General features: G+C 42.5%; 1 protein-coding gene across 3 annotated transcripts in view; it reads right to left on the reverse strand.

Annotated features, from left to right (window-relative positions):
* The window catches only part of BICC1 (BicC family RNA binding protein 1), a 222956-nt gene that overhangs the window by 161474 nt on the left and 47359 nt on the right, over positions 1-14123 (reverse strand). For all 3 annotated transcript variants that reach the window (XM_039482061.1, XM_039482060.1, XM_039482062.1), the window contains one exon: positions 134-180. In XM_039482061.1, coding sequence (XP_039337995.1) covers positions 134-180 — 47 coding nt within the window. The remainder of the gene's footprint in view (positions 1-133; positions 181-14123) is intronic.

Raw genomic sequence — 14123 nt, forward strand, 5'->3', positions numbered from 1 at the left:
AATGAATATTCTGATGTGAGAGCTCTAAACTAAATATCAATTTCACCATAATTTGAAGTATAATTCTTCCAACAATAATGTACTGAATTACTGTACTTATCAAACATAGGATTGTAACAAAGAGGTTTCTTACCTTCTGAAAAAAATCTTCCCCACTTTTGCCTTTGCCCTCAGCAGCAGCTGTAAATAAAATGACATTTGTTAAAATAAATCTAAAAAATAGTTTTACAGCAGCCAACTTTTAATATTATTTGAACAGAGTACTACTGAAATATAAATTCACACACGTACATTTATTTCACTTTAACGTTTTGCACTACTGTGAAATCATAACCAATCATCTTTAACTACTCATTTTTCTTATTTGGTATGCAAACAGGGCTTTGGAGCAGAGCCTGGAACTGGAGCGCAGAGCATCTCCGGAGCAGTGGTGCTGCAGGTTATTGGCTGGAGCTGGAGCACAGCTCCAAAGCCCTGTATGCAAACAGCTTTGATAAAGAGGGAGTAGTGTCTAGAACAATGAGTTCATGCAGTCCATTACCTCTGGAAACTTAGGCTATGTCTACACTACCGCGGTAAGTCGACCTACACGAATAATGTAGCTGGAGTCGACGTATCCCAGCTGTAGTGTAGCATAGCCTGAGACTCAAGTTCTGGCAGAGGGCTGTAGTTAGTTCCTAAGAATGGGTTCAGGCTCTTAATTTAAAAGTGAAGATTTATTTTGTAGCCTCAGTCTAATCATTCATATCATGTAAACACAGTGATTGATTAATTGGTCATCTCTGCTCAAAAGAAGTCTAGGACCAGAAAGACACAGGGTTTACAGGTCAAGATTTGTAGTGAACTGCAAAGCAACAGTGACCATTAAGTTAAACCCTGAAACATGTTCAACAATACTACGAACTGGCTTTCAATTAACTATTTTTAAATGCTAACCTTAAAAAGCTTTAATCTTAAATATTTTTATCCTTTATGTAATTCCTCTTGGTACTTTCTGGTTCATTTAACTGTCAATGCATCGCCACAAATACCAGAAGCCTTTTTGAATCCTATGCATAATGCATGGTATTTGTGCTATGAATAAATGATGAAACAGCTATATTTATACAGTGAATTTCCAAGGTAAACAATTTAATTAAGTATTTTTATTTAACACTAACAGATTTCAAGGTACAATATATAAAAGGTTTTTATATATTTGTGACTTATTTATGCTACAACTTCACACAAAACTTAACACACGCTGGGTATTCCAGAACAAAGTTAATTATTCCCAAGCATAAACACTTAGTTAAGAAGGAATTCCCACTGGAACTACATGCTCCTTAAACTTCATTACAGTGTTACAGTAAAAACTCTAAATGGTCATTCTGCTTTTCATGTGAGTACTGTTCACCTAGAGAATGGAGATCCAATACTCCGACAGCCTGCCCTTCTACTATGGAAGAGAAATTACAACAATTTTCATCTCTCTCTTCAGTATTCAGAGAACATGACAGAGAACCAAATCTAAAAAAATATTACATATTAGAAACTTGTATTTTTTATATATATATATAAATAAATAAATAAATAAATAAATAAAAGAAAGAATATATATATATATTTCTTTCATCATCTCAAGTTGAGAAAGACACCACGCTGCAGATATAAACCATGCACATGTCTTTAACAATTCAGGTCACAGATCTCAAAATAACAAGAGAATTTAGCCTCATTAAATCCCCCAGTCTAACAAACTGAACTCTATTGAAATCTATTTCATTTTCATTTGTGATTAAGGATGTGAAAAGTTTCTCAATTTATTGCAACACACCTAACATCAGCACCTAGTACTAAAATCATTAGGCACATTAGAAATGCTCATGTGCTGATACAGGGTGCACAATTAAGAGCGAGTGGTATTGCAGAGGTGTGGTCCTTCACATGAGATCTTCATTCACAGCTCATTGTACAGTACCTTGACATCCAGGGGGAGGAAAAAGCTGAAGATTGCATAACATTTTTTGAAGGAGAAATGGATGACCCTCCTGCTTCTCAGTCTTTGTGAGGTATTGTTGAGTTTATTAAGAAGTGTTACATTTGTCTACATAAGTTAATACTCCACCAGTACACAACACTTACAAGGTGATCTACTGTGACCCTAAGACCCCTTTTTGCCACGTGGCAAAGGGCGCACCCAACACACTCAGAATATTTACTCAATGTCTTGCAAGGTATCATATATAAACTGGTGACACACCGGTCATGAATATCATTGTGCGATGTACGTATGGCTGCAGATAAAAAGTTGGGTCTGAGTGCTGGAAATATATGTTCTTAAAACATATTGTGGAAGTAGTTGATAAACTACTTGACAAAGGAATGTGCATCTCCCTTTCTGCAGGGATCAAGCTAACAGGCAGATGAGCAAACACCGTGACTTAATTGCAAGCAAAGGACAATGAGAACATATTTGCATCTTATGCAAACAAAGGGATCAAGCAAATCCAGAAAGCAAGTTGAGCAGAAGATGAAGAAGGGGCTTGGTGCCTGCACCCAGAAGCAGCAGCAGCATGGAAGAGGAATTTTGTCTGGGTTAACTTTTCAAAGAATACATTTCAAAGGTTTTCTGGGCTCAACTGTTGTATCAACCAGGCAAGGTACTAACAACTTCAACAGGACTTTATTTTTACAGTGGAATCCTCTGTACCAAGCTGCTGCAACACCCTCTGTAACTCCCACTCAGCCTCCTCAACTCCTCCGCCTCTCCTTCCTGTTTCCTGTCCTTTCAGACTCCCAACAGCCAGTGCTACCAGTTCTAATAATTACAAGCACATCTAAACACCACATAAACAAATGGAAGAAAGGGGACTCCTGTGTTATCCATCACTGAGGGAACAAAGGGATCAGCACCATCTGATTCTGTGAATGGTGGATCCTCCTGCCTGAGGAGCTGGAGATGCTGATATGTCAAAGTAAGAAAGAAAGCTGCTAAGCCAAAAAATATAGCCTGCTAAAATTAAATTTTAGACACTAGAAAGCGTGTGATTTTTGTTTTGTTTGTAACCATACCTGCCTCCTTTTCTTTTGCTTAGTATCACTTAAATTCATGTTCTTCATTAATAACCTTGTGCCTAGTTTTACTATAAACAATCTCAGGGCTGTGTATTAAAGTAAAACATGGGCCCTCAGCTAAACTGACAGGCTGGTGTGTGCAGTCTCTTTGGAGGCAGCAGACTTGGTAACTTCTGTGAGTGATCAGTGAAAAAGGGACTGGACACTGCAAAGAGACATCTCTGAGGAAGTGGGGTATCACTGAATGTTACCTACAAGGCAAGGTTTAGACCAGGAGTCGGCAACCTATGGCACGCGTGCCAAAGATGGCACGCAGCTGCCTGCTGGGACTCCGCGTGCCTTTAAAAATCCTGCCGACACAACAAGCCGCGGGGTCCGCGGTCCCGGGCCAGAGCGCCGGCCGAGCGCAGCAAGCCGCTGGCCCCTCCCCCGCCTTCACCCAGAGCCCTGCCGCCGCGCGCGCAGCGCTCTGGGGGCTGAGGCTGCGCGCTCCCGCGGGGCAGCATTTGGCTCCATGCGGAGGTAAAGACGCTTCCCGCTCATCCAGAGCCCTGCTGTTGCGCGCACATCGCTCTGAGGGGTGGGGCTGGGCTGCGCGCGCAGCGGCGGCAGGGCTCCAGATGAGCAGGGAGCCTCATGGTAAGGGGGCCGGGGGGGGGCAAGGGGTGGGGGCAGTCAAGGGACAGGGAGCAGGGTGGGTTGGATGGGGGGAGTGGGATCCCGGGGGGTGGTTAGGAGCGGGGGTCTCTGGAGGGGGCAGTCAGGGAGCAGGGGGTGGTTGGATGGGGCATGGGAGTCCCGGGTCTGTTTGGGAGGTGATAGGGGTCAGGGCAGTCAGGGGACAGGGAGCAAGGAGGGTCCTGGGGGGCAGTTAGGGTGGGAGGTCTCTGGAGGGGGTGGTCAGGGGACAAGGAGCTGGGGGGGTTGGATGAGTCAGGAGTTCTGGGGGGGCTGTCAGGAGGCAGGGGTGTGGAGAGGGGTTGGGGCAGGCAGAGAGCGGGGTGAGTTGTATGGGTCCAGAGTTCTGGGGGTCCTGTCAGGGGGCAGGGAGCGGTTGGATAGGCATGGGAGTCCACCAGGGGGTCTGTCTGGGTACAGGGATGTGGATAAGGATTGGGGCAGTCAGGGGACAGGTAGGGGGTAGGGTCCTAGTGGGGCAGTCAGGGGACAAGGGGCAGGGAGGCTTAGATAGGGGGTGGGGTCCCAGGAAGGGGTAGTCGGGACAAGGAGCGGTGGGGGGTTGGAGGTTCTGGGGGGGGGGCAGTCACCCAGCCCTCTGCCCTGATCCCTGATCCCCTCACACACACACACACACACCCAGTCCTCTGCCCTGAGCCCTGCACCCCCACACCCCTCCCAGGCCCCTGCCCTGAGCCCTGTACCACCCAGCCCTCTGTTGACTCCTTCACCACCACCCCATGACCCCAGCCCTGACTCTGGCACACCCACACATACCCAGCCCTCCTACCCTGACACCTGCACCCACTCACATGCCCCCAGCCCTCTGCCCTGACTCTTGCACCTCCACATCCCCAGCCCCCCCCACATCCCATGCACCCCACACATCCCCATCCCCACCCTGAGCACCAAACAGGAGTCACACTCCCACCTGCACCCCTCACACCAAATGGGAGCTGCCCAGGTGAGTGCCCCCACACCCAAACCTCCTGCCTCAACCCTGAGCCCCCTCCTTCATTCTAGCTCCTGGCCAGACCCTTCACCCCCAGCCCTGTGCTCAGTGCACTCCCACCCTCAGCTCAGTGCAGAGAGAGGAAGAGAATGGTCCAGAACCAGGGAGAAGGTAGAGGTAGGTACCCATTGTATGTGGGCAGGGCCAGGACCCCAGACCGGCAGCGGGTTGAGTGGGTCAGGCAGCCAGGATCCCGGCTGGCAGGAGCCGGAGGATGGAACCCCTGAGCGGCAGTGGGCTGAGCCGCAAAGCCCACAGCCCGTCTGTGGTCCCTGCTGCCGGCCCCGCACAGCCTGCTGCCGGTCTGGGGTTCTGGCTGCCAGACCCTTCCCAGCTGGGGTCCCGGCTGCAGGCCCCACTCAGCCCACTGCCAGCCTAGGTGAACAGAATCCCAGACCAGCAGTAGGCTGAGCAAGCCGGTGGCGTAAGATCAACATTTTAATTTAATTTTAAATGAAGCTTCTTAAACATTTTGAAAACTTTGTTTATTTTACAATACAACACTAGTTTGTTATATTATATATAGACTTGTAGAGAGAGACCTTCTAAAAAACATTAAAATGTATTACCGGCATGCGAAACCTTAAATTAGAGTGAATAAATGAAGACTCGGCACACCACTTCTGAAAGGTTGCCGACCCCTGGTTTAGACTGACAGAGAGAGTCTGGAGGAGTTTGCTGCTAAGGCAGACAGACTGATGTGGCAGTAAAAGCTCCAGCAAAGCTCTCTTGCTGAGGCAGAAGGGTAACATAGTGGCTTACAGTTCTGGCGCCCCAAGTGTGTATCACATATATAAAACAACATTTTAATTTATTTCTGATAAATAGCTTGCTGTGTATCAGGAGATCTGGTCACGATTCTCCCTGCTGTGTTATCACACATAGATGATGTGCACAACTGTGGCTCAAAATATTATTCTAGAGGTTCCTTGTTTGGTTTTGTGGAAAGGGAGAATTTTAAGAGAAAAGAAAGGGAAAGGAAAAAAACCTGACCCTATCCATCTTACAGATATTACAAACTTCACTGGAGGGTTTATGAACTCTGTTAAGCTACTAGAGTTCACTTACACAAATCACAAAGTGATTTTGTTCGAACCCACTTTCTCTCTCAAAAGACATTCCCACCCTTTATAAGGAAGCAAGCAAGGGCAGTATTCCAGAAAGATACAAATTTCTTAAAACAAGCTAGTAAAATGGAAACTTTTTGGAACCTTAACTGTAACTGTTTCAGCCAAGTGACTCCTATGGTCAAACAAGCGTTAATTAATGTCTATAGGGGAAAAGCAGTTAGCTCACTGCAACCTAATCTTACCCCCTTTTTCTAACCTACGCAAATCCTAAAATAATTGTAACTCTTATATGTCCTGACTTTTGAGAAATAAAATTCAACTTTAAATACTGCATTGTTAATCTCTCACTGCCCACTTCCTTTCAAGTGGCTTCCTACAACATGCATTACTTGTTATATTTAACACTCTTTCCCAACTTGTATTTAGCTCAGTCACTCTGATTTCCTTTGCCAGACCTGAAGAAGAGCTCTGTGTAGCTTGAAAGATTGTACTTTCCACCAACAGAAGTTGGTTCAATAAAAGATATTACCTCACATACTCCTTAGCCTTGTGGCTAAAAAATGCTTTAGAATTTACTTCCCACAAATGTTCTTTCCACAGTAAACAATTTCTAATGTCAATCAAAAACATTGTCAACCCCACTTTCATTCAGAATATTCTTGAATTGCAGACCCAAGAATCCAAAGGATAAGTCTTCTACTGTAGAAGACAAATCACGGAAACAAGAACAAAACCAAAAAAAGACTATTTGGAGACATGTGCCCCTTTACAGCCATGAGTTTCCCTGTTGGGGTGGGGCTAATCATCATGAACATTATTCTTGCGGAAAAGGAAAACAATTCTATCTTTCTGCTACTCCAACGACAACATACTACTCTATCTAGAATCAAACGTTTTACCAGGTCAGTAGTAACACATTGGCCTAACCTAGCCTTGTGTTGTAACTATATGAACAGCCCATGTTTTTAATAATATACATGAAGGCTTCCATTCAATGAGCTACTCTTGACTGAGAAATTGTTTAACTTACAACTATTAGTGTTAATTTTTTGCAATTAGAAGATGGAATGTAAATTAATTATATTCCAGTATAAAGTAATCTATTATCCCTAACAAAAGTAGTTTTCATATAACACAAAATGCCAGTAATAATTACCAAACTACTGAAACGTGACTATTTAAATGTGCATAGTAAGCATTTCATATTTTAAGCAGTACTACTATGTTTATAATAGTTTCCCTATGTCATGCAATATTTTATATCATATTTTCCCTTTTCAAGAAATACAGGATCATAAATGTTCTGTCCAATAAAAACAGCAAGAAGTTGAACCAGGCGTTAACTATTATGGTACACATGAACTACAGGGCTTTGTCTATTTAATTACTGAATCTTGAAAAAACACAATTGTAAATTCTCCCTATATCATATGGAAAAATTAATTTGAATGTCTACTTTAAATGTTGTTTTAATTCTGAAGAGTTTTCTGTTACATTATAGGACATGTTTTAAAGGAATAAAACCCAAGATACACAGATTAAATTTAAGTTTTGTTTAAATGTAAAGTTACCATAGATTTTTGGTCTCTTTCATACAGCAGCTCATGTCTTCATAATTTTTAACCCTTGGATATCAGGAGTTGAAATTTCCAGCCCGTAAGACTTAATGTAATATGCATTCATAGTAAAACTTCTGAATTTACCAGTAACCAAGAGTTCAATTCCATTATTTTTCTTTTTTCTGCATCAATATTCATAGCACTCTTATGAGAGCAAAAATTATATGATATCTTATCTACCCCACATGGAAGCAAGAATTTAGTGCAAGCAACTGTCTGTTACAGCTGTCCCCCTGCTGGATTCCTTCCCCCCCCCTTTCTGTTTGTGCTAAGTGGCCGCCCCCCCCGGCCATTGAACTGACCAAAGTCGCAGCCTGGCCCTGCTCATGGGGATGGCTTGTGCAGACTGACTGGAGCCATTGCTCCTTTGTCTAGCTTCTTTGTTCAGACCCGGCTCGGTGTAGGGTGCTCTGCCCAGGAATGCAAGACCTAAAGTGGCCAAATAGTTAAGCATATGAGTCATACCTGTGGCTCAGAACATGCCCAGGCATGCCTATGCTTACCTGCAGTTTTTCCCTGCCTTCTCTCCTCCCCTGTATCAAAAGGAACCAATCAGAGTTACTGGCGGGAAACTGCCTAAGTTTGCCTTTAAAACCAGACATTTTCTGATCAGACCCCCGGAGAAGGTCCTTGCTTTGCCACCTGGTCTGATCAGCTAGGGGTTTTTGGGGGGCCCTCTCCCCGCTCTCATTTGTTTTTGAGCGTACCCCCATTTTTAAACTCCGCTCCCACGAACAACGAATTTGTGCCTGGAGATCTACTGATTATCGTAAGCGAATCGAGTCCTCTCTCCATCCTCCGATGCTACTGCTGTTCCTGTCTCCGTGCTTGCTGCTGTCCTGGGGATTGGTAAGAACTCCCTCTTGCAAACTCCCCCTGTCCTAGCTGCTGGCCTTGTTTCCCCAGCAGACAGACCCAAGCTAACTCCTTGGTCTGTATCTGTAATCTGTTTCCTGCTCCGCAGCACCTTTGCTGCTAAAAATAAGCCTGTGCCGCTGCTAAGCTGTGCCTCCCTGGACTCTATCCTGGGCAGCCTACTTGCAGTCGTCCCACTGCTGCAGCCACCACCTTAAACCCCCCCGTTGGAGCTGTATCCTGGGCACACACCACTCTGCCCTCTGGAACTACCCCTAATATAAGGTGCACCCATTAGGTTAGGTTTAGCCTTTAGTCTAGATTACAATTTATTTCATTTTGTATAGCTGTGGTTAAGTTAGGTTTAAAAATTGTTTGCATTGTACTCTGTAAGTTAGGCTTAGAGAATTGTTGTATTGTGTTTGTTACTTGCTAATTTGTGTAGTCTTGGTTAAGTTAGATCATAGATAAAGACCTTGCTGTGTTCTGTATAATTGTGTTTCCCCCATTTTCCCCGTGCCCCCCCCCCAGGCTTCCCCAGTCACTTGCTGCTTAAACTTACAGCCTGTCTGTTCTCTGTCTCTCCCTGACTTGTTGCAGTCTTTGCTGCTTAAACTTGCAGCCTGTCTGCTCTCTGTGTCTCCCTGAGTTTAAATCTCCCTCCGCAAAACTAGCATAAAGCCCCATTGGTTACCCTTTTTCTCTCTGACACAGCTCACATTTTACATTTACACCACTGTAACGCATTTTTACCTACAGTTGTTGGTTATACTGGTTTACAATTTTTGAGACGTCGTCTGCTTCAGAGATAAAATGTGCTATTTATTATGTATTTTGATGTGCTGAATTCAAATATGACAATTAAAACAACTGATTGGCTACTGTTTCTAAGATATTTAAGTTTTTACATTTTATGTCTATGTATATTGTGTAGATAGTAGAGTTTTAATCATAAATTGTAAACCTAGGTCTTTTCATGTGTTTATGGTTGCTTTACATGATAATATTTCACCTGTCCTGTTTATGTAACACTTTAAAAATCAGCAAAAGGGTTATATAAATAAAATTTATTATGAAACAAAAGGCAAAAAACTATTATGTACATAGTTTAGTCCTATTCAATGTCTACTCGGCGCTTCTTGGCTTGTCTCTTGTATTCATTAAATGGAGCATCTCTTGTCACTGTCCAGCAATAGTCTGCAAGCATTGATGGACTCCATTTGCCCTGATAGCGTTTCTCCATTGTTGCAATGTCCCAGTGAAATCGCTCGCCGTGCTCGTCGCTCACTGCTCCACAGTTCGGTGGAAAAAAATCTAGATGAGAGTGCAAAAAATGTATCTTTAGTGACATGTTGCAACCAAGGCTTTTGTATGCCTTGAGGAGGTTTTCCACCAACAACCTGTAGTTGTCTGCCTTGTTGTTTCCGAGAAAATTTATTGCCACTAACTGGAAGGCTTTCCATGCCGTCTTTTCCTTGCCACGCAGTGCATGGTCAAATGCATCATCTCGAAGAAGTTCATGAATCTGAGGACCAACAAAGACACCTTCCTTTATCTTAGCTTCACTTAACCTTGGAAATTTTCCACAGAGGTACTTGAAAGCTGCTAGTGTTTTGTCAATGGCCTTGACAAAGTTCTTCATCAGACCCAGCTTGATGTGTAAGGGTGGTAACAAAATCTTCCTTGATTCAACAAGTGGTGGATGCTGAACACTTTTCCTCCCAGGCTCCAATGACTGTCGGAGTGGCCAATCTTTCTTGATGTAGTGGGAATCTCTTGCACGACTAGCCCATTCGCAGAGAAAACAGCAGTACTTTGTGTATCCAGTGTGCAGACTAAGCAAGAGAGCAACAACCTTCAAATCGCAACAAAGCTGCCATGGATGTTGGTCATAGTTTATGCGCCTCAAAAGTTGTTTCATGTTGTCATAGGTTTCCTTCATATGGACTGCATGACCAACTGGAATTGATGGCAAAACACTGCCATTATGCAGTAAAGCAGCTTTAAGACTTGTCTTCGATGAATCAATGAACAGTCTCCACTCATCTGGATCGTGAACGATGTTGAGGGCTGCCATCACACCATCGATGTTGTTGCAGGCTACAAGATCAACTTCCATGAAGAAGAATGGGACAAGATCCTTTTGACGGTCACGGAACATGGAAACCCTAACATCACCTGCCAGGAGATTCCACTGCTGTAGTCTGGAGCCCAACAGCTCTGCCTTACTCTTGGGTAGTTCCAAATCCCTGACAAGGTCATTCAGTTCACCTTGTGTTATGAGGTGTGGTTCAGAGGAGGAGGATGGGAGAAAATGTGGGTCCTGTGACATTGATGGTTCAGGGCCAGAAGTTTCATCCTCTTCCTCGTCTGACTCAAGTGAGAATGATTCTGGTGCATCAGGAACCGGCAGTCCTTCTCCGTGGGGTACTGGGCGTATAGCTGATGGAATGTTTGGATAATGCACAGTCTACTTTTTCTTCTTTGACACACCTTTCCCAACTGGAGGCACCATGCAGAAGTAACAACTGCTGGTATGATCTGTTGGCTCTCTCCAAATCATTGGCACTGCAAAAGGCATAGATTTCCTTTTCCTGTTCAACCACTGGCGAAGATTTGTTGCACAAGTGTTGCAGCATATGTGTGGGGCCCACCTCTTGTCCTGATCTCCAATTTTGCAGCCAAAATAAAGGTGATAGGCTTTCTTAACCATAGTGGTTATACTGCGCTTTTGTGATGCAAAAGTCACTTCACCACAAACATAGCAGATGTTATTTGCACTGTTCACACAAGTACGAGGCATCTCTGCTCACTTTGGCTAAACAGAAATGTGTCCCTTTGCAAAATCAAACACTGACAAATAAGAGAGCACGACACTGTATGATTTCTAGAGCTGATATAGGGCAATTTGTTCAGCAGAGTGATGTAAGCTTCGTTATGATTGCATCATCCATGACTTCTAGGAATAACATGATGCAATTCATATCATGTATGACGCAATACCAGCTTCAGATTGCATCATTCATTGTTTTGCCTAAAAAGCAAGTACTGTTCAAACCCAGTCATAGATTTATTCATAGATCCAGTCAAAGATGTATTTTAGTCATGTGTGGTTTAAATTGAGATCCCTTCCCTTTATAACTCACTTATCCTCCGCTATTCCCAAGTCAAGGGTCGTATATACTGACCCAATAGCATAACTTGAAAACTAGAGCCAATCAACAATTTTAAGCATCATTTTCGTTCTCAGTGACCCAGAATTAGTAAAGTTTGACTACATTTATTTCAGAAGCATTTTGGCTGTAGAGCAGTGTTATTTAACACATTTTACCCTTAACTGTTAGTTGGTTATATGCTGCTGTGACACACCCTTTACATAGAAATTGTTAGCTACCTGTTACATTTATACTTCAGTGTTAATTGGTTACCAACTGTATTGTACCCCACTGTATTGTACCCCACTATTGAAACCCCCTATACTATTTACTAAAAGAAACCCCTCCCCAATTGTCTACCTTAACAAACCCCATACCCCTCACTATTTAATTTTCCCTGTTTTTGCATTTTTCTTAATAAAGTTTATTTTGCACCCCACCAGTGCAGTAGTTGTCCCCCCAAGATCCCCTACCTGCTGGCAGGGTCAGCAACCAGCTCAAATTCAGACAGAACTCTTTAACAAAACTGTATCCACAGAAGTGGTAATAGTCTAACTGGATGTTATCTACACATCAAGACAAACTAATCAATTTTATGGGGTTTGAAATAAATGGGAAATAAACTATTTGTAGATATGTACTCAACTTTTGACTTATTTCTGCCCTTCCTTTCCTTACTGAATGAAATGAATCTGCAACACACAATTCCCACGCTACAGCCATATTGTGACACACTTCATGCTTATGAGATCCCTAACCTTTCTTCTAAAACTGCAAGAACGGTGCCAACTATGTGGTGGTTTTTGTGATGTGTACACTCGTCCATAAGGAAAAGAAAAACCCAGGCATATTTCACAAAACAGATACCAGATGGTAACAACTTTTTATTAGGCACCTGGGCTGAAATCAAACCAGAGACCTAGAGACAAAATGGCTGTGTGTGCAATTAACACAAAAAACCAAATATAACATGCAACACACTTTGAAAACCTCTTCAACATTATACCAAAGTACTATAATAACGTAATAATGAATATCCAAAGCAGAACACTTGGCCACCCAACAAATGGAATGACAAAGCAAGACTTTCTCGGGTAGGCTCTCCCTCTAACATTCAAAATAAGCAATTCCTTAATTGAATTAAAAGATGGTATATACTAGGAGACTGGTGATACATACTAAGGATTATTTGGTGGAGATGCAGTGATATATTAATTCAAAAAGTAATCCACTGATTATGTTAAATACTGTCTTTTTAATGCATGGTAGATCTTTAGGGTATGCAACAGGTTTCACAAAATTTAACACCAAAACTTTCTAAAGTAGGTGCCTAAAATGAGACACTTAAATCCCATGGAGTACCTATTCTGAGACCAGAGGACTAAACCTGCACTTCTTATGCACTAAAGAAAAATAAGAGTATTACGTTGTATTAACAGTTCAAGGAACTCTTTAAAGAGCCAGAACTTCATTATTTTATATATCAAGTATCAGAGGGATAGCCGTGTTAGTCTGGATCTGTAGAAGCAGCAAAGAATCCTGTGGCACCTTATAGACTAACAGACGTTTTGCAGCATGAGCTTTCGTGGGTGAATACCCACTTCTTCGGATACATTATTTTACATGTGTACTTTCTTACTCTTGTAGAATAGTCAACTAAGGACAGCTGGAGTAGTTTCAGCTTGCTCAGAAAGGGGCAATAACAAGACGATTAAGACATATTTGGGTGGGTTGCATTGTATTTTCTTATATCAGAAATAATCTGATATGCAAAATATTAAAAAATTATTCATAAAAGATGGCCAGATGTGCTATAACTTTTTAGAGACTTATTTAGCTAGTATTACACAAACCCCAACAGATTCAGAATACAGTGTTTTCTCACTACAGTGTTGTAATAGGGACTCCCAGCACCCTAGAAGTTTACTGACTGTGGCTTTATTTAAAGCTTTTTGATATATGACGACAGATTTCTAGAATTCACTTGTTCCAGAAACATTGGGTTACTAATACTTGAAACAGCTAGAGCAACTAACAGTCAGACTTCAGAAGATCTTCAATCTTGACACTACTCTACCTTTCTAGGTTACTTTCAATGGTCCTGACACTCCATAAAACAGTCTTAGAAATAAAACTGATAAATGCCTGCATCACCCAAACACATCTTATTTTAGCACAGGCAGATACAGTAGTTTGTGTACTATTTATGATTTTTTCATTCTGTTCCTGTGAGTTCAAGCTCATTCCCAGGTAAACCACCATAAAAAAAAACCCTAGACTTGCTAACTCATAATAAAGAGAATTAATAAATATGAAAATTTCATTAAAGAGTGAGCAGCTGAAAGCACATGCTGTCGCACCGGTATAAAGTCACGTGTGTGAAAAAGCCAAAAATGACTGAGAACTTAAAAATTATGTGGTAACAGGCCACAAATCCCAATAATAATTTAATCTGGTGATATTCTTTAAAAACAAACAAACAAACCACCACACTTCTCAATCATGTTTCTAGCTGTTTCCATTGCGTCAGACTGACTCAACAGATGTTTTAAGCTTTAGAGATGTGCTGGTACACTGCTGTCACGGGCTAGGTCTGTTTCATTATTATGTGTGCTAGTCATCTTGTTGTGGGGGTGCTTTTGAAGAGCTATGGCAGTTCGGCCAAGTAAATTCACCA

The sequence above is a fragment of the Mauremys reevesii genome, linkage group 7 (genome assembly GCF_016161935.1).
Source record: "Mauremys reevesii isolate NIE-2019 linkage group 7, ASM1616193v1, whole genome shotgun sequence".
NCBI classification, from domain to species: Eukaryota; Metazoa; Chordata; order Testudines; family Geoemydidae; genus Mauremys; species Mauremys reevesii.